Source organism: Microchirus variegatus (assembly GCF_963457635.1).
Source record: "Microchirus variegatus genome assembly, chromosome: 5".
Lineage (NCBI taxonomy): Eukaryota > Metazoa > Chordata > Actinopteri > Pleuronectiformes > Soleidae > Microchirus > Microchirus variegatus.
The window spans coordinates 24,037,470-24,059,570 of NC_139806.1; the positions used below are offsets into that span (position 1 = coordinate 24,037,470).

Genomic DNA, 22,101 nt, shown 5'->3' on the forward strand with positions numbered 1-22,101 from the left:
CAAATTTTGGACTAAACATTTTGGGTCAATTTTTTTTTTCAAATTTTGAACGACATAGTATAGTATGATGTTTTTGTCAAATTTTGGACCAAACATTTTTGGTCAAATTTTCTTTTTAAATTTTGGACGACATAGTATAGTATGAGTATTTGTCAAATTTTGGACCAAAAAATTTTTGTCAAAGGTTTTTCAAATTTTGGACGACATAGTATAGTATGATGGTTTTGTCAAATTTTGGACTAGAAATTTTGGACCAAAAATTTTGGGTCAAATGTTTTTTTAAAAATGTTGGTCGACATAGTATAGTATGATGGTTTTTTTCAAATTTTGGACTAAACATTTTGGGTCAATTTTTTTTTTCAAATTTTGAACGACATAGTATAGTATGATGTTTTTGTCAAATTTTGGACCAAACATTTTTGGTCAAATTTTCTTTTTAAATTTTGGACGACATAGTATAGTATGAGTATTTGTCAAATTTTGGACCAAAAAATTTTTGTCAAAGATTTTTTCAAATTTTGGACGACATAGTATAGTATGATGGTTTTGTCAAATTTTGTACTAAAAATTTTGGACCAGAAATTTTGGACCAAACATTTTTGGTCAAATTTTCTTTTTACATTTTGGACGACATAGTATAGTATGAGTATTTGTCAAATTTTGGACCAAAAAATTTTTGTCAAAGATTTTTTCAAATTTTGGACGACATAGTATAGTATGATGGTTTTGTCAAATTTTGTACTAAAAATTTTGGACCAGAAATTTTGGACCAAACATTTTTGGTCAAATTTTCTTTTTAATTTTGGACGACATAGTATAGTATGAGTATTTGTCAAATTTTGGACCAAAAAATTTTTGTCAAAGATTTTTTCAAATTTTGGACGACATAGTATAGTATGATGGTTTTGTCAAATTTTGGACTAAACATTTTGGACCAGAAATTTTGGACCAAAAATTTTGGGTCAAATGTTTTTTAAAAAATGTTGGTCGACATAGTATAGTATGACGTTTTTTTTCAAATTTTGGACTAAACATTTTGGGTCAATTTTTTTTTTCAAATTTTGAACGACATAGTATAGTATGATGTTTTTGTCAAATTTTGGACCAAACATTTTTGGTCAAATTTTCTTTTTAAATTTTGGACGACAGAGTATAGTATGAGTATTTGTCAAATTTTGGACCAAAAAATTTTTGTCAAAGATTTTTTCAAATTTTGGACGACATAGTATAGTATGATGGTTTTGTCAAATTTTGGACTAAAAATTTTGGACCAGAAATTTTGGACCAAAAATTTTGGGTCAAATGTTTTTTAAAAAATGTTGGTCGACATAGCATAGTATGACGTTTTTTTCAAATTTTGGACTAAACATTTTGGGTCAATTTTTTTTTCAAATTTTGAACGACATAGTATAGTATGATGTTTTTGTCAAATTTTGGACTTAAAATTTTGGACCAGAAATTTTGGACCAAAAATTTTGGGTCAAATGTTTTTTAAAAAATGTTGGTCGACATAGCATAGTATGACGTTTTTTTCAAATTTTGGACTAAACATTTTGGGTCAATTTTTTTTTCAAATTTTGAACGACATAGTAAAGTATGATGTTTTTGTCAAATTTTGGACCAAACATTTTTGGTCAAATTTTCTTTTTAAATTTTGGACGACATAGTATGAGTATTTGTCAAATTTTGGACCAAAACATTTTTGTCAAAGATTTTTTCAAATTTTGGACTAAACATTTTGGGTCAATTTTTTTTTTCAAATTTTGAACGACATAGTATAGTATGATGTTTTTGTCAAATTTTGGACCAAACATTTTTGGTCAAATTTTCTTTTTAAATTTTGGACGACATAGTATAGTATGAGTATTTGTCAAATTTTGGACCAAAAAATTTTTGTCAAAGATTTTTTCAAATTTTGGACGACATAGTATAGTATGATGGTTTTGTCAAATTTTGTACTAAAAATTTTGTACCAGAAATTTTGGACCAAACATTTTTGGTCAAATTTTCTTTTTACATTTTGGACGACATAGTATAGTATGAGTATTTGTCAAATTTTGGACCAAAAAATTTTTGTCAAAGATTTTTTCAAATTTTGGACGACATAGTATAGTATGATGGTTTTGTCAAATTTTGTACTAAAAATTTTGGACCAGAAATTTTGGACCAAACATTTTTGGTCAAATTTTCTTTTTAAATTTTGGACGACATAGTATAGTATGAGTATTTGTGAAATTTTGGACCAAAAAATTTTTGTCAAAGATTTTTTCAAATTTTGGACGACATAGTATAGTATGATGGTTTTGTCAAATTTTGGACTAAACATTTTGGACCAGAAATTTTGGACCAAAAATTTTGGGTCAAATGTTTTTTAAAAAATGTTGGTCGACATAGTATAGTATGACGTTTTTTTTCAAATTTTGGACTAAACATTTTGGGTCAATTTTTTTTTTCAAATTTTGAACGACATAGTATAGTATGATGTTTTTGTCAAATTTTGGACCAAACATTTTTGGTCAAATTTTCTTTTTAAATTTTGGACGACAGAGTATAGTATGAGTATTTGTCAAATTTTGGACCAAAAAATTTTTGTCAAAGATTTTTTCAAATTTTGGACGACATAGTATAGTATGATGGTTTTGTCAAATTTTGGACTAAAAATTTTGGACCAGAAATTTTGGACCAAAAATTTTGGGTCAAATGTTTTTTAAAAAATGTTGGTCGACATAGCATAGTATGACGTTTTTTTTCAAATTTTGGACTAAACATTTTGGGTCAATTTTTTTTTTCAAATTTTGAACGACATAGTATAGTATGATGTTTTTGTCAAATTTTGGACTTAAAATTTTGGACCAGAAATTTTGGACCAAAAATTTTGGGTCAAATGTTTTTTAAAAAATGTTGGTCGACATAGCATAGTATGACGTTTTTTTCAAATTTTGGACTAAACATTTTGGGTCAATTTTTTTTTCAAATTTTGAACGACATAGTAAAGTATGATGTTTTTGTCAAATTTTGGACCAAACATTTTTGGTCAAATTTTCTTTTTAAATTTTGGACGACATAGTATGAGTATTTGTCAAATTTTGGACCAAAACATTTTTGTCAAAGATTTTTTCAAATTTTGGACTAAACATTTTGGGTAAAAATTTTTTTTCAAATTTTGAACGACATAGTATAGTATGATGTTTTTGTCAAATTTTGGACCAAACATTTTTGGTCAAATTTTCTTTTTAAATTTTGGACGACAGAGTATAGTATGAGTATTTGTCAAATTTTGGACCAAAAAATTTTTGTCAAAGATTTTTTCAAATTTTGGACGACATAGTATAGTATGATGGTTTTGTCAAATTTTGGACTAAAAATTTTGGACCAAAAATTTTGGGTCAAATGTTTTTTCAAATTTTGGACGACATAGTATAGTATGATGGTTTTGTCAAATTTTGGACTAAACATTTTGGGTCAATTTTTTTTTTCAAATTTTGAACGACATAGTATAGTATGATGTTTTTGTCAAATTTTGGACCAAACATTTTTGGTCAAATTTTCTTTTAAAATTTTGGACGACATAGTATAGTATGAGTATTTGGTCAAATTTTGGACCAAAAAATTTTTGTCAAAGATTTTTTCAAATTTTGGACGACATAGTATAGTATGATGGTTTTGTCAAATTTTGGACCAAAAATCTTTGGTCAAATTTTTTTTTTTAATTTTCTTCCAGTCCTTTCTGCTCTGGGGCTCCACCTGCAGACATTTCATGGTACTGCAACCAGTAGTTCTTTGTAGATGTCGTTCATGAAGTAGATATTTGTAATTGTGTTGATTTATAAAGTGGAAATGCTGGTCCTCAGTATGCAGCAAGTACAAGAATGTGTGTGTGTGTGTGTGTGTGTGTGTGTGTTTCTGTCTCATTTCTCAGATGAAGATCACTGTAAACTGACCACACACATTTCAAAAGCTGTTTTTTTGGAAGCAGCGGAATAAAAAGTCTTATACTTTCTACACAGTGATCGAAATATTTCAACAACAACATATAGAACACGTAGAAGTCGTTTTAGTATGAAAGATAAAAAAACTGGTTTAAAAAGAGAAGAACGTGAGGTCACGTGGCGCGGAGGCCACGCCCCCCCCGGCGGCCAGGTATCACAGGTGACGTAAATGAGCAGGTGATTAGGCCAACCACTCACACCTGTGTGTGTGTGTGTGTGTGTGTGTGTGTGTGTGTGTGTGTGTGTGTGTGTGTATATAAACCAACTCCTTCAACAGCTTCATTCTCACTCAGCTGAACTTCTCTCAATCATCACCTGAGCAGCGGAGCCTGAACTGAAGGTGAAGAAAAAACGCTGATCATTTTGTCTTTAATCTTGTTCACATTTGAACGTTGTTTCTTTCTAACGTCTTTGTTTTTTCTCTTTTTTACAGACTCTGCGACTGAAATACTGCTCATCCACCCGCCGTGATGTCTGCTCGGTGAGAGCCAGAAACCAAACCCCGTTCAGATTTCTGCCATGTTTGTGAACTAACGCTTTAATAATTGACTCTCTTTCCAAAACCCTTGTATCTAGGACTTGTTCAGGCTCCGTTTGATCAAGCTGAACAATTCGTCTCATTGATATTTGCGAAACAATTCCACCTCTTTCTAACATTTTAACTCTTGTTACTTTCGTCTCCTTACAGGTTCCGTTTGCGTGACAAACCAGTCCAAACTCCAGCAGTAACACTGAGACCCACGAAGGAGGTGTGTAGAAAATGACTTGTTTTTTTCCATTAACTTGCATCATTATTCATCACCAGGTGAAAGAAAACTCCCATCATACACGGCCTGAATCCAGCCTCTTCACTTCCGGTTTTTTATATTCCGCTTCCGCCCGGAGTCAGCATCTCTTCCTGTTCAGAGTCACTTGGACAAGGAACAGACTGCACAGAGGTGAGAGTGGACACCGCACATACTTTGCTTTTGTTGATATATTTATATTATAATACTTCTTCTGAAGCTTTGTGTCTTTAACATCTTCTATTTGTTCTGTTTCAGAATCCTGGTTAAACTGAAGACAGTGATGCACAAGGTCGACCCATTTAACTCTAGCTCCAGGTAATCACAGCATTGTCTGCATGTTTCCTTTGTTCTAATCACATGTTAGCTGTCATAATGGAGTGTTCTCTGACCATTTTGTTTTTTACTCTCTCACAGGTTTCAGAAGCTCCAGCCTGAGTCACTGCAGCAGACTTTCATCAGGTGACTATTTTTCTTTTTTCTCCCACATCTTTAAATGTGTTCACTTGCTCACAGCAATGGTAGCAAATGGGATTTTAGCAGCAGGTTAAACTTACTCCCTGCACCATTTTCCATAGAGAAATGGTTGTTTTTTTTACATCACGGCACACATGCGTTAAGCTACTGCTGCCTTGAATAGTGACTTAAATGTTTGGGATTCCCTTAACAGAATAAATTCACCATTTGATGTTCAGGTTAACACAGGTAAAGCTACATTTCCTCTGTATGGATGTCTTTCTCATTCAGGTGCCAAAAAAGATCCTCAAGCGAGAAAATCCAGCCAAACGGGCATGATGCAGAAAGTACATCTTTAAGTCCTTGCAGCCAGGTACAAGCTGCAATACTTTTTAATTTTGTTATTTCACATTCTCCTCTTGCACTTTATTTTTTTTAACGTGCATTTCTTTTTCAGGATTCCTGACCCATGTGCTGACTTTTCATGCGGCAGTGGAAGCTTGGACAACAATCTGCCAGAGAAACTGGTAAATCCCCATCCACTCAAACCTGTCAGTTTGACCACAAGATGGCGTCAGAGGGAAGATTGTAATATTTTCCTTTATTGGCCTTCTACAAATGTGCTTGACTTAATTTTTTTTTTACTTGTCTGAATTTCAGAATCTGGAGATGTTTGAAGGAGTCATGCAGTAATCTGCACAGGTACATTTAATGGGAAGAGTTTGTTCAACCTTTAATATGTTGCAATTGTGTTTAATAAACTATGCTCAAAGGCATTTAAACAAAGTTACTTGTTGGCTTTTATTTAATCTAGACAATATTTTTCTCTCACTTCGTTCCTGTTACCTACGATCCAAAAAAGCTATCGTACCATTCATGCAACAAGCTGCAGACATTGAGCTTTGAATACCTGTTTTAAAAGTGTAGGCCAGCATCTGAAGATGTAATTTTTAAATTTCTTCCATTGCCCCCTTACTAAATTTGGTTTAAATAGCCTCAATGTGTCTTCTCACCACTCTATCCTTGTCTCCTTCCTGTTACCCACAAGGCTATTAGGGTTGAGGCAAGGTCTTTAAATACTTGTGCTAATGTTGTTGGCTAACATCTGAAGATGTAATCAGGAAAAAGTCTGTCAAATTATTGTGAATACCCAGCCCTACGTTGACTGTCATTGTGTCTCATGTGGACTGAGTTTAAATTGAACTTTATTGGTTTATTGCAAAACATATCTCCAATGTCTGAGTAAAATTTTGGTTTAAATGTGTATCAACCTTTAGCTGTGACAGAGTGACTTATGTTTTCTCTTCACTACTGTCCTTCCTGTTACCCACAATCCAAAAAGGTTGTTAACATCTGAAAGTCAAATTTGTTTGAATGTAGACTTATGTTGACTGTCATTGTGATACTCTTTATTGGTGTACTGCTAAACAAGGGTCCAATTGTCTTCTGGTGCAGGATGCTGTTGAGATGATGCTCCACTTGGCTGAAGAACCAGAAGCTTCTTGAAGAGACAACTCTGCACCATCATGTGAGTATGTTGTCTTGCAGCATGTCACCACCACTTTAGTGGTGTTTGTGTTGAAGTTGTTGTGCTTTGTCTTCCAGGATGAAGATGGACTCATGCAACAATTGTTTCCTCCAACCTGTACTACAAAGTAGTAAGATCTGGCCAACCCCTCTTTCACTCCCTAGTCTGTCTTTATTTGCTGCCATTTGGAGGAGTGTTCAAGAATCCATCGATCGCTCATTTTCCAGAGAGAAACCTGCGTTTAGATAGTGCAATGCAGGGATTGTTGTGTTTCAAAATAAAAACTTGAACTGTACTTTCTCTCAAATTGTTTATTCAAAAACTCAAGCATACAATTTTCTTGTCATGAGTTAATTTATCCAAAGACAAACTGTATATTATAAGTAAAACATTTCTAAAGTACATTCAATGAGCCAGTAAACACTGGAGCTAAAGAGAAATTATAACAAACACAATAAAGTACAACCAGAGGAGCTGCTGAATGAAGCAAAGAAGTGAGATAACACATTGGACTAACTATAAATGTAGAGTGAAACAAGCTGCACAGAAAATAATTATAACTAAGTACAAGACTATCAGAAAACTGCTAAAGAACTAAGTCAGAGCAACTATACAAGTTAAACATTCACAAAACTAAATGTAGAGTCAAACACTGCAGCCGACATTCAAACTGTTTTTGGGTCAGCAACTGCAAACTAACAATTAGAAATTGTCGCAGAGACCTCTTCAGCAAATCTGTCAGTAATCGTAGTTACACACAACTTCAGAGACGGTGGAGTCTTACACTGATCACTAAAGACAACAGTTGTAAGTATAAGACTCCACCAACACTGTCTCTAAAGTTGTGTGTCACTGATTACTGGGAGAGCTGCTGAAGACGTCTCTGTGAACATTTACAATTGTTAGTTAGCAGTTTTCTTTGCAGTCTCAGCTGATAACCTGTGTTCACTCAAACAAAAACAATTTGAATGTCAGCTCTGTGGAAGAAATCAACAGTGGTTCAGTGACTGTTTCCCAGCACAGCAAGTGACACAAACTAAACGTCTGAGTTAATAAAAAAGAATTGTACTTTTAGCTCAAAATTTTACAGGGGAAACACTTGTCTTTTTCTTTTTTTTAAGCTTTATTTTGAAAATCAAATAACAGGAAAAACAGCATTGACTCACATCTGCGTGGAGTTCATTTTCACATTGGTCTTGATGTTTCCAGACGCCCTGCAAACACAAGAGTTTGTCCAATTAATACACACTCTGCTATTTCTATAGAACTGGTGAATATAGATGGACGTGTATACTCCTCGTCTCAGAGCGCTGGAAGAAGAAGAAGCCGACATCGTAGAGAAGATGATCCAGGACATCGAGGAGTTTCTGCAGTTTCTGAAAGAGAGAAGACAGGACGTGGTTTAACTTGTGGTCTTTTTATATGAATTATCTGTGAACAGAGGGGGTGATCATTGGGATTATGTGGTTATTTTGAATTGATTTGTTTAGATCATTAAAATATAATAGACAGTGCACTTTATTTTCACTCTTTAGATTTACAGTATATTTTGTGATTACGCATTTATTTCATTAACTGGTTTCTTTCGAGGTTCTTGATGATGACAATAAATGGAAGAAAATAATGGAAAAACATCATTGTAATGACTATTGTTTTTAAATCTTAACATAAATCACTGCAGAACTGATAATAGTTCATGTTCAGTGGGGAAGGACATGATAATATTTAGTTCTGGTCTAACAATTAATTCAAATTAATCTATTTCTATGCTGTGGTGAGCATGGGATTAAAGTAAGTTTTAGAATTTTTTTTTGTTACAAGTTGCTATAACTACATTTTTTAGATAAGGATTTTAAGCGTTTCCAAAATTGTACTCCATTAACTCCCCAGATTATCTTAGTTTTACATTGTTGTGAATAATGGGCTAAATTTATTGTAAAATGCAGCACGGTTTTCAAAAGACGAGATTATTATGTTTGATTGTTGCTAAATATGAAAAAAACAAAGTAAAATGAGGACTTTATACATTTTTATATTTTGGCACAAATTGTAAAAAGTGACAATTTATTTAAGATATAAAGGAGATGGTATATAGAAAGATTAGTTTAATCATTTTATTTGCCAGGTTAAGCAGGAGAATTCATAGTCTCTAGTGACAAAGACAATCGATTAGTTTTAGCTATTAATGAACACAGGAATTTAATGTTTCTTTGAGGACATTGTGAGAGTAATATCTTTAATGTAGTTAAAAGTTTAAGAATAAAAACACTACTAATGGTCTTTCTATTGACAGATCACTGATAAAAGAAGAGCAAGTAATTATTAAAAGGAATTTATTTTGAATCTATATTTAAAAAGTGGACATTAAAAGTCAAACTTACAATATGACAGCAGCGTGTTAACAGGCACTCTTTGGAAAATACTAGCTGTTATTTAGACACATCAGGATTCATATGACAAGACACTTGTCTATTATCTTACTAAAAGGAACTAAAATTATCATCACGTTATATTGAAGAGCTGAAATTAGATTTTGATCAAGTGAGAAGTTGATAGACTTACATTACATTTGAATGGAGGTCATTTTCTAATCAGTGTTGTCAGAATAAAATGTCCACTTACAGGTTTGCTAATCTGGTGTCTGCTTCCATGCATTAATCACTGTGGATTACAATCCAACTACAACAAAAAGTTCTCACATTTAGTTTTACAGGTGTATTCGTGACAGAGTAGAATAAGTAGAATACCTTTAATATAGTATGTGTGTGAATGATCAATAATCATTATTATTGGCAGTAACAGAGGGCCCCAAAATCTAATTTTGCTTAGGACCCCATGGACGCTTGGGCCATCCCTGTCCACTTAGTATACAGTCTGTTTTTTTGTATAGAATTGATCAATATAAATGGGTAGAAACAAAATGGACATACTGTTTTCACCTAGTGTCCGAGTGGTTCAAGAAGCGGCTGACCGAGTCTTCACGGCGACTCGCCGTGTCTTCCGTGTCTTCAGTGTCTTCAATGTCTTCAGTGTCTTCAATGTCTTCCGTGTCTTCCTTGCGGCTCGTCTTCTTCATTCAGCGTGGCTTCTCCAGCAGAACACTCGCAGTCTTCGTCCGGTCACGGTCATCTTCCTATACCTGGCCGCCGCCATTCCTGTCCTGCTAATCAAATGTTTGCTCCACTTCCCATGATGCAACGCTTCCCGTTTGGCGCTTGAATTGGTCACGTGTGTTCGGTTTGAGCTGCTGTGGAACAATCACAACAATCTGTTCAACATTGAACTCACAATGTCGTCCAAATTTGGACAATAAATAAATAAATACCTGAAAATATTCACATTTAAGAAGCTGGAAAATCAGTTGTCACATGTGATTATTTAACTTTATATTTTATTTATAAACCATTTTTATTACATTATTACATTCCGGGTGCCTCTGTTGATTGACATTATTATTGAAGTATTTGTTTATTTTATTTAATGCTGTGTTTTTTACATATAAAAGTCAAATCTTTGTATTACAGGAGTGTATTTTGAATCCCCCCTCTTGTGCACATTTTTAGATTTTCAGACCTTAATATCTTAATATTTTATTTATAAACCCTTAAGTTTTATGTATTGATTCTCGTTGTCGCCAGTAGGGGGCGTTGCTGATTTTGCTAAATATTATTTGAAAGATTTTTCTGTAAATTTGCAAATCTGGTGTCTGCTTCCATGCAACAAAAAGTTCTCACATTTACTTTTACAAGCGTATTTGTGTCAGGGTAGAATAAGTGGAATACCTAGTGTGAATGATCAATACTCATTATTATTGGCAGTAACAGAGGGCCCCAAAATCAAATTTTGCTTTGGGCTGGCCCTGGTTGAACACAGGATGTGATGCTGTTTGAGTGGATTATTAGTGGTGGTGGTGGGAAAAACAAATGAATTGAAATATCGCGACAGGTTGTGTGGCAATAATATATCACTTTTGACACCATCAATTTTTGTAGCTTATATTTTCACAAATAAACGTCAAACCTTTTTGTGGATTGGAAAAATTAAAAAAATGACAAAATAAATTAATATTTCAGTCCACTAGATGATGCCAAGTGCTCACTTTCACGAGCACTGTCAGTATAACGTAATATATGATTTTTCAAATATCGTGATCGGAAATCGTATCATGGTGTCTCTGATGATTTTTAAAAATATATATAAAACAAGTGGGGATGCAATAATTACTGCATTATTAAACCATTTCTAAATAAATTGAGTGTTGGCAAGGGCTACGGCATCCGAAACCCGGAAGTCCGTGAAAAGTTCTATTCTTGGCTCCACAGTGCAGCACAGAGTTCTACACAAACGTCCAGCCTCAGAGGATTTATCTGTCCAGTTGTTATATGACATGTTGTCACATGTTATATATGGCGGCAATGTGTCTGCTAGAGCCTGCAAATGATAACTTTTCCAAATGCTAACTGCTGTTAGCTCACAGTAGCCTCTGTGGCTGATGCCATTTCCTGCCCTGAAACCGCCCTCCGGTGGACAAACGTGATATTACATTTAGAGGAGTATTTGATTCATGGCTGCTCAAGAGTTGAAACTGCCCTCCGGTGGACAAACGTGATATTACATTTAGAGGAGTATAGATTCAAAAACAACAGATGCCCCAAAAACTGAAGGGGCAGCCTTCAGTGTAGGGGGGGGGGGGGCGGCTGGTTCCACTGAATAACCACACAGTGCTGGAACTGAACCTGCTACCTTGCTTTTCTGACCCAACCTTCTGGTTGGAGACATAGCCTCCGTGCCACCAAGGCCACCTTGACCTACATCTTTTTGTCTCATCTTCACTTTGGAAGATGTGCTTTAAAAGGTTCTGGTCCACACAAGAACCAAACCTACGACCGCAGGGAGTTCACAGCAGCGTGCTTGTCCAGTGAGCTACCTGCAACTTGTATTCTTCAGCTTTTCATGTGGCACTCCAACTACAAACACAGCTACTCACACACAATTTATCCAAAATCTGTTAGCGACGCCAAGTGCTGCAGAGGGAAGAGGGACTTAAGACGAACAAGCTTTGTTTTTGTTGTCTTTATAATGTGTTTTTAATGTCTTCATCTGAAATGTCTCATTCATTTTCATCTCCATGGTTTTGTAAAACACTTAATACAATCTGTCACGTATTCCAAGACAAAAAAATAACAGAAGAAATAACTTGTATTTAAAATAAATGTAATGTATCATTATTGAAGCTGAGCAATCTACTACAATCCAAACCAAAAGCGATTCATTCTCAGTCCTATAATTGTTTAGATTTACAACACTGTATGCAAAGTCACACACTGCCTTTACAAATAAAGACAAAGCTTGGAATTTAAGCAGCAACCATTCATGTGGAGGAGCAGTCGAATTGCATTATAAACCAAAATAAAGATAATAAAAAAAAAAGTTTTGTTGTTTTACGTTAAAAATTGCCCAAATCATCCAGATTCTTTTCGCTCACGTTCACAACACAGTTTTGCAGCAGTCCAAGTACAAACGAGAGCGTCCTAATTGAAGTCTCTTAAGCCTCTTCATCATCACTTCCTGCAAGGCTGCTGTCTGTAGAGTCAATGTCTTGTTCCTGCTCCTGTTTCTGTTTAGGTTGTGGTTCCGTTTCTGGGAGCTTTTCAGGCTCTGCTGGATCTGAGGGCTCTGTAGGTTCTGTGACTGCTGGTTCTGCTGGTTCTGCTGGTTCCGTAGCCACAGTGCTGCTGGGGGTGGTGGACTTCTTCCCGTCTTTATCATCCACATCGAGAAACGTAGACCAACCCTTCAGTCGCTCCTCTCGCTCTCGTGACGTCTCTTCAATCTGCGCAGAAACAAAATAAAGTAAAATTAATGTAAATGAGTGAGAGAAGTGGACAGAAATGACCATTAAGTTTGATTCACATTTTCTTTTCTCATCGTAATGGGAGAGAGAACACATTTCTCTGTTCTTGCCGAGTATGTACAGGCCTTAAGTTCAGTTTTCAGGAAAGTGAGCAAGGCTTTGTCTAATTGCAGACTCATACATTACAGCAAACATTACCATGTCCATTCCCTCACAAATGCCTGATAACATTACCTGATAATCTGTAGTTCCGTCCCAAGCCTCTGCAGTCAGCTGCCTCCCTGCAAACCAGCGACCATTGAACGACGAAATGCAGGCATCGGCTTGATCGGGGTCCTTGAACGCGACCGACGCGACGCCGTCGGGATGTCTCTGCGGCACAAACACAGAAATTAAGTCAGGCTCTTTATTCGTGCCACTGTACGAAACTGCTCGACTGTGACAGGACGTTATACTCACATCGAAGAGGATGACCTTTTTAACCTCGCCAATCTTTTCGCATTCTGTCCGAAGATCTTCGCGATACTCGTTCAACACCAGCGGGTCTTCCTGTAAAAGAGATCAAAGCAGAAATCAAAACAAGTGAAACCACAGGAAGTGAGGACATTTTAGCTCATCCTCACAACTTGGACAGGTCAAAAATTAGGTTTTAGGGTTAAGTTTATGCTTAGGGTAAATTTAGGGTTAGGCATTTAGTTGTGATGTTTAAGGCAGGGTAATGACTGAGGGGAATCCTCAGTTACACATGTTTGGACAGGTAAAAATGTAGACCTTTGGGAACAATAACACACATTTATGATTATTTTTCATCATCCTAAGACTGGAATGTCAGCTGTGGGTAACAAAAAAAACACATTCACTCTCTGTTTCAGTTTCTAAGTGTGCATGTGCATATGGATCTCTGTACCTCAAAGTCACTGGGATGGAACATGTTCCTGATGATGACAACTTTTTCATTCCTCTTCCTCACTTCTCCTTGCTTCTCTGGCCTCCAGTCCAATTGCCTACACAAACAGACACACACAGAAACGAGACAGACATTAGCAGTCAGACACTTCAACCCTGTACATAGCAAAAAAATAATTAAAGGACAGAAAGCAGACTCTACTTTTGCTGCTGCTGTAGCTTCTTTTTGTAATCTTTGCTCTTCTTTTTCTTCTTACTGGCGTCGTACTGGCCCTTCAGCTCGAAGTGCGCCACTTCCACGTGGAGCCTGTAACCTCTGACCTCTGACTCGTCGATCAGACGCATGGCTAACGCCACTGACTCCTTCTGCAGAGCACACAGACACACACTCGCTGGTCAGTATCTTTTACAGAAAACATGTTCACAATATAGTCACACAAAGAAGCAGAAGGAAAGGCTGAACCTTGAGGTAGCAGCAGAGGCCGTCGCCCTTCAGATTTCCTTGCTTGTCCTTGTAGAGTTTGACCTTGTATTCCTCCGTGATGGGGTCCCGCATCACGATGCCACACTTGGACATTATTTCGACAAACTCTTCAGTGCTGATGTCGAGGGGCAAACCTTAGGTAAGTAGAGAAAAATCAGATGTTAGGATGATCAGAGTGAATGATTTACTGGACGTGAGCGTGAGGAAAAAAAATGGAAGCAATGCTCACCTGACACATAGACGTTTGTGTTTTTGTGATCATCGATATCAAACCAGCCTGTGAAAAGAACAAAGAACAAATGAGAAAGGTGCATTAGACACAAAGTTAGACTTGGATACTGTACATCAAACTCTACACAGTAAAACAAACAACATTCCTTTACCTGGATCTGCTTTCCTCTTATCTCCCTTCTGCTTGGTTTCTTTAGCTGCCGTCTCCTGCTGGTCTGGGTTCTCTGTGGCGTCGGCTGCTTTCTGCCTTTCTGTAGGTTTGCCGTCCGGCTCAGAAGGTGCCAGGTCTTTGCTGCTCACTGCAGCAGCACTGTTTGCATCTGGAACGCCATCCTGAGTGAAGCCATAGTTGGCCTGGTAGGCTGCGATAAAATCCTCTGTTAACTAGGAAAACAGAGCAAACGTACATTAACGCAAAAAATGGCTCTACATTGTGATTCTACCCATCGAAAAACAGAGTCAGAGATATAAAGAGTTATCTTCAGAAAGGATGCACAATATTTCATTTTGTAGAGCTCTTTCAAATCGAAACCTTATATATTATATAAGGTTTTCCCAACACCCAACTGCAGAGGACAGTTAGTCTCTTCTGGAGTGAAAATAACATTATATTTTGCATTTCTTCACAGTCTAAAGTACACGAACAAAGACATTAGAATAGTTGGAGAAGGTGCAAGCATAACAGACAAGGAGGTAGCAGCCTATCAGTTGATAACCTGCTATCGTGCATCCCTAATCTTTAGCAGAAAGTATGAGGAATAATGTGAACAATATGACATAAAGAGAGGTAGGAATGTACATACTTTAGGAAACCAGGCTTTCTTCTCATGGTCCCAATCATAGACGGTCCCATCCTCGGGGTCAGTGAAGGTGTTCGGATCAGAGCTGTCGACGTTTCTCCGACCATAGAGTTCCTGCAGCCGCAGCTGCTCCGTAAACTCTTTGTTGGTGTCACCACTCATCTGCAAGGACATGACAAGGTGAGTAAGTATATCAGCAATATACAATATGAACATGGATCTTGACAAATCATCATCATATCCATCATCATGACAGATAAATTCCTCACGTTAGTGGCTTGAAAAAGCTGTCCAGTCCCTTTGTATTAATTTGAAGTGCTATGATTCTTGTTTTTCACGTGAGAATACTTACATCCTTAGCAAAGTGTTTTGTAACATCATATAATTTGTTCAAAAATGGTAACGTCTCTAATGCATTTGTAACATTTCTATTACAGATTTCTGTGTTTTTTTTCCTATTGTATTAATTAATAATATTAATATTAATAATTAATATTATTATTAATAATAATGACAATAATATTGATTCATCCGTTTCCTTGTTTTTATTGTAGGACCTGGTTATATATGTTGTTTCAATACTTTCTATCGTGTTTTATTAATTTGTTTTTAGGTCTATTAATAAAGTTGGATTGTACACGGCTTTATCCTCCACGTGAGGGCGCTGGTGCCAATCCCAGCTGACACAGGGCAAAAGGCGGCGTACATATGTCCCCAGTCTATCATAGGACCATAACCATCCACTCTCACACTGACGGTTAATTTAAGGTGTCCAATTTGCATAAAAGTCAATGAGGTAGCAGTTTAATCTCGGCTGACATCATCGTACATCCATAATCTTCTGCCGACAGCAGCATGTTTTTACGTGGACACAAGCAAACTCAAAACCTTTGTTTCGACCGGGTCACGAACACGGGGCTTCAGCAAGAGCGCTAACCACTACACCAACGTGGAATCAACATAATACTTCTGCACACTTCTACATCAGGTTGTCGGAGCTTCTGTACATCACAAACTTATTTAACCTGGTTGTTTTGTGCCCCTGGCATTAAAATAATATACAGTTGCACATTTAATAACATGTGAATATATCTATTGGTAGGTTCAAACAGCAGAAGACTCAGTAAACGTTAGCCACAATAGCTAGTTAGCGTTACCTTCTGCAGGGATTGTCCGACGTATCAGACCTCTGCGAATGCGAACGAAACAGGTGTTCTTTCCTTTAAAAAAAAATCCTAAAACAAATAACAGAGTTTAGATGTTGTAACTTGTGCTCATAAGTAAATGTAATACAAATGCGGTGCTATGATGCGTATTGCTAACGTTTACCTTAAATCCGCGACGAATGCTTGAATGAAGCACTTCCAGGGTCAGAGTCCGAGTGCGCATGCGTAACAAGTGGGGGCACTTGATTTGTAGTACAGCATCGACCGTTTCTCTACCAATGCCCGTCACCGTGAACAGAATGCTATAATCATAATAACTCCACCCGCAGTGTTTCAGAGGGAGAATTAATCAAGCGCAACTCCACTAAGCGCACAACCTTCGCTAGCTTGACTTGTTTTGCTGAGAGGTAACTGATGCTCGGACTGACATGGCAGAAGGCACCGCTAACGTGAACGTGAATGCGCCGAACCTTCCACCGGGAGACCCACAGCTCATCGGTATGATCGTGGAGCATCTGAAGAACCGGGGTCTCTTTGACGAGTTTCGCCGGGACTGTTTGGCCGACGTTGATACGAAGGTATCTGCTAACTTTAGCCAGATATAAGCTAATAGTAGCCAGTGTTGAACTAGCTTGGTAATAAATCGTTAATTAAATCATGTGAATTACGAATTAACGAACTCATTATTACATATATTATATTACACATATTATATAATAGGGCTCGTGTGTCTTAGTTTGCTTAGGTTGGCGTTACTTACCATCTCAACCATGTTAAACCGTTGCTGTGTCGTGGGGTGTAATTATTATTCCTGAGTCTCTGTGACATATTAGGAGGATTTTTTGGCCAGTTGATTTAGATTTATTACATAATGCACCTTTGCACTGAACACAGCTGTTTCTGCCAACGTCCCATAATTCAACGCGGTGCCCGAGCCGTATTATATATATATATATATATATATATTGTATATTATTATTATATACAAGCGGCTGCACATTTGTTTTACTGGATTGCTGCACGGTCTTATGTTTAAACACCCACGATGTATATACATACGTATAGTGACTTATTAAGTACATGAAAATACAGAGAAAATGGTCACAATAGTGACATTTGTGCAAGATTCAATTTATGTTGTGCATTCAGACAGGAAATAGATTTTAAAAAATCAGTCAATCAATGTTTATTTATATAGCACTTTACAATAGCTGCAAAGTGCCCTAAGTGCTTTACAAAAAAAGAAAGAATAAAAAACTAAATTAGCAGGAAGTCAACTAGCAGGAATATAATATGCAGTAAATGGTAAGGAAATCCAATAAAATAGGATGTACGGTTAAGAACAGAGGGGAAGTTTCCCCTTGTGATTTGCAGGAATATTGAAAATCACCTGAGCGGTTTCACAGTTTTGAATATACATGTGACTCTTTGCTGTACTTGTCATTGCTGCCAGCCTGCTTACCAGAACCTGCGGCAGAAAGTCGACAACTTTGTCACGTCTCACTTGAGCACACAAGACTGGAGCTCGTCCATCAACAAGAACCAGATGAGGAACGGGCTGAGGCAAACCGTTGTTCAGTGAGTGTATAATCTCCTGGATTATAATATTATCTGTGCCGTATAACTCATTGTCTTTTCTACGTGTAAATCCTGTTTGTGGTGTGTTTTTCTTAGATCCGGTATGTTGGAGTCCGGTGTGGACAGGATCATCACGCAGGTCGTGGACCCCAAAATGAACCACACTTTCCGGCCGAACATAGAAAGTGCCATCCACGATTTTTTGTCAGGTGACAGGAAGGAGGAGAACATGTTGGGTTGTAACTCTGCACCATCTGAACAGACTGAACCACAGGAGCCCCCCTCCACCTCCGGACCCAAAACCCCCTGAAGTCCATTTACAGTCTCAATAACAGTTAATAAATACAGTAAAGAGATCTGTATTCTCTCTCTTGCGTCAGGTACACACGCTGAAAGTTGCAGGATCGGAGAGGAGATGGTTGTTTCCCACTATGCTAGTTTGAGGGGCTCGGAACGTTCAACAAGAAGTGGTTTCTCGGGCTGGGTACCGCTACTGATTTTCTAAATTGATCTGATTCCAATTCACATGGTCCTGATTCGATATTGATTCATTTAGTTATTTCCTTATCCATTCCAATTTTGTTTGGTCATGAAGGAGGTTTTTTTTTTTACAGAACTAACGATGCAAATTGTAAAACATTTGGCTATTCGGCTAATCTGTTTAAATTCAAAATATTCTGCCTAAGAAGTGTGTTAGACTGTTTAAAGAAATTAAGCAGATGGTTCTGTGACTGCAGCTTGGCCTGTTCTCTGTGCTCATCAGTGGAAGACAACAGTGATGTTATGTTGTTTTGAATGGACAATCACTAATGCAGCTGAAAAGCAAGAAACGGGGAATAAAAGATGGATGAAATCTGCATGTTTTAAGTTTTTTTTTTTTTTTTACCCAACCATCACACAAACCTGGGTTATAATGTTTTATATATTTTAGTCATTTCTTTTCATGTGCAATATGATTTTGACTTTTGTAATTCACATGACATTTTTCATTAATAAAGGGTTTACTTTATATTTTAAAATCTGCCTGTTCTGATTCACACCGACGAGTGAAGTTTGTGGGATGTTTGATTTTATCTTAAACATAATAACATCTGTAAATATTGTTGCTCAGTCTTTATTTTTAATGTTTCGATTATAAACCTCACCTTTGACTGAACACACTTGTCCTCATGTTCTTAGATATTATGATTTCCCTGTGCGCAAGTTTACAAAAAATGTGTGCAGTAACAAAGCTGTACCACTAGATGGGGGTCATTGTTCTTGTTTGGGTTTTTTAAAGGCATAATTCACCAAAAAATCTTTCCAAATATCATTATTTTAGCATCATGTGTCCAATCTGCATATCCTATTTGGATTATGCAATTTGTCATATATATATATTATATATATGTGTGTATTTTATCTCCTCTCACACGCATGGAGATTGTTGTTTTTGTCTTGTTGTTTTTTTAAGAAGAAGCTTAAAAACACAATTTATGTAACATGCACACACCAGACTCCACAGATGAGCAGGTCCCTGTTCGTTTAAACACACAGTTTTTGTTGTTTGTAGTAAAAGCCCCGTCACAATCAAAGCCTTCGACTTGAACCTCTGTCACTATATAGTGTTTGTGTGCGCATCACCAGACGTTGTGCAACTCTATTGATTTAACTACTTGTTTTTTGGCAGAGGACTGCTCTATATGTTAGCATGAATATACCTGGCAGTGTCCATGTGCATGAGGGACAAATAAACTTCTACCATGGAGTCTCAGTGGTCGCAGTACCTGTAGGAATTATGTATTCCTATAGTGGGAGCTGAAGAATTTTCAATTATGGCTGACGGTCACAAAACAGCTAGCTATGCTAATGCTAATCAAAAGCTAAAAACTTTGCATTGCATTGCACAGTGTTTGTATTAAGTCAGCCCTACGCTAATGCCTATCGTAGCCTTGCTAGCTTACCTTTGGAAACCGGTTCGCCAAGTTAGCCGCTAAATAGTAGCATGCTCATGCTAAATAAATATGTGCTTGCGTATTGGTGAATGGACACCGACTTCGTCGTGCAGCGTGATAAATCTGCGGAAATTAAAATGACCCCAAAAAACGAAAAAATCATGGATGCACACCATCGGGCCGTGCTCAACCCATATCCAAAGTCTTAGGGCGATCTGACTAACGATCAGCGAGATATGCCCGTCACAGACACACAACTTGCTTTATAGATAGATGACACACACACAATCTTTTTTCAAAAATTTTAAGTCTTACTAACTGATCCACAGTGACATCACATTTTAGTATCAGCTCAGCTTGCTAGGAACCTCGCCACTATCGCTAATGGAAAAGCAAAATCAAAGCCAAAAGAGGGGCAGACAAAAAGTTCTACTGCTCAAAAACCTCAGTTGATAAGGAATTTGGCTGGAATCCTTCTGGTTCCAGAGCTACTGCTGTATTCAAACAAACACTCCCTCATCAGGTCTGATAGTATTGCCTCACAGTCTGTTTCCAGATGAAGGATGCAGCATATAAATAGTAATTGTTTCTGTTCATGAGCATCAACAACAAAAGTTACACAATGCAGCTTTGAGACAAAGTGGAGTAACAACCTATAAACTCAAAGTTTATGCAAATGCTTCCTTCTTGGATCAATGACACAAAACAGATACTTGCAAGTTAATCTATACACACACACACACACACACACACACACACACACACACTGAGGTATAGAATGTTGTTTACAACAACATCAAGTAAAAGACAAGAGTTCAAAAGGGTTTGCACGCTGGTGTCTTTGTACACCGATGTGCCGTTTTGGTCGCGTATGTGTTTGTTTGAATATTTGTGTGTGCATTCTGTGTCGGGGTGAGGGGTCATTGTGTGGGTGGTCATCAGAGGTTGTGTAAGGGAAGCTGTGGGATGTTGTTCTGAAGTCGTGCGAGTCACAGAGTGAGTGAGGAAGGTTGCGTAAAAAAAAGAAGAAAAAAAAGTCCCCCAAACATTTAAACATTAGCCTCTGGAAGAGTGTGTCCTCCCCAACAGCGGGCCCCTGTATGGACACACACACATAAACACACACCCCGTCTGTCTGCAGTGACCACACTCACAGTGAATACTGGATGCAGGGCAGAATTAAAAAGTCCGAAAGGCAGAGGTATTTGTTTGGCTCACATGGAAGTGTCAATGTCACAGTGTCACCTGACTGTGACCTGTCCCTTTGTGCATGTCACAGGTCAGAGGTCATGGCCATTTTGAATCAAAACACACTACTGTCACAACGAGGCTGCAAAACGGGAACAAAACAAAGCTTACCTCACTTTTGACAGGACTAAATAGAGGAGTCTGTGTGTGTTTGTGGGTTTTATTTCTATCTTTGTGAGGACATAATATCAATGAAACCAGCATAATGAGGTTCTTACTTCATTTTGTCTGGTTCTCACTTATTCAAAAAAGTTTTAACGATGATGATGCGGAAACTGTGATAATTACTTCAGGATCACATGATGTGAATAAATGCCTCGTGTAAGTGAAGGTTTTCAGAAGTAAAAACATAAATGTTTGTGTGCTCCAAGTAAAATGAGAAATCAAAATGCATAATTCATTATAAATGGATTTAAAATCAAGGCTGCTGTCATGGTCGACACCTTACATGTCCTGACATGATCCTCAGACTCAGAGGAAATATCTTAACCCTTTAAGGTTCTACTCAAGCATTTGGTCGACCACACTTTAAGTCACTATATCTCATTGAAAATCAAGCTGAACTCACTAACACTTAATGTGACTTGTTCTGAATGTTGTACTTTATGAATTATGCAAACCAGGTTTATTATGAACAGACGTCTCAACCGTTTGGGAGAGGCCTGTATCTGAAATACTGTAGGGTCTAAAAATCTATATATTGGTTTTCGTTATTGTTATCATAAGTAAATAAAATCAAATAACACATTCAAAGAAATTATTTTTGTGTGTTAAGACTAAATGCGACTATAATTTGTATTATTTAAAGTGTTACCTTTGTATCAATAATCACTGGTTACTCCGCGGTGTTGGGAGGTGGGGGGGGGGGGGGGGGCAAATCAAATTCAGCTTTAGGCCCCATAAAGGCTTGGACCGGCCCTGGTGAAACAAAACATAAGACACACTCAGCGATAACTCACACTGTGTCCCAGGCCAAGGAGAATAGATGCAAACAGATTTAAAAACAGGAAGTGAGGAGGCCTAATGTAGCAGCAACATTAGTCAAACAGCTACTGTGCAGAGACACACCATTATGATGTTTTTATAAGTGTATCATTGTTTTAAAAATAGCCGTAATTTGGTTTTCAGCTGTAGAATAAGCC

General features: G+C 37.1%; 2 protein-coding genes across 2 annotated transcripts; one reads left to right on the top strand and one right to left on the bottom strand.

Moving 5' to 3' along the window:
• Positions 1–11,889: 11,889 nt before the first annotated feature.
• On the bottom strand, positions 11,890–16,263 carry htatsf1 (HIV-1 Tat specific factor 1). Its single transcript, XM_083889302.1, has 10 exons — positions 16,191–16,263; positions 15,037–15,195; positions 14,386–14,617; positions 14,232–14,279; positions 13,982–14,136; positions 13,721–13,884; positions 13,520–13,616; positions 13,072–13,161; positions 12,847–12,984; positions 11,890–12,591 (listed from the first exon to the last, which is right to left on the bottom strand). The coding sequence occupies exons 2-10, from the start codon at positions 15,193–15,195 to the stop codon at positions 12,304–12,306; spliced, it is 1,371 nt and encodes a 456-aa protein (XP_083745428.1). The 5' UTR covers positions 16,191–16,263; the 3' UTR covers positions 11,890–12,303.
• A 348-nt stretch (positions 16,264–16,611) lies between these two features.
• Positions 16,612–18,520, top strand: bod1 (biorientation of chromosomes in cell division 1). Its single transcript, XM_083889914.1, has 3 exons — positions 16,612–16,777; positions 17,653–17,777; positions 17,874–18,520. Exons 1-3 carry the CDS (start codon positions 16,628–16,630, stop codon positions 18,085–18,087), a joined length of 489 nt encoding a protein of 162 aa, XP_083746040.1. The 5' UTR covers positions 16,612–16,627; the 3' UTR covers positions 18,088–18,520.
• Positions 18,521–22,101: the final 3,581 nt, after the last annotated feature.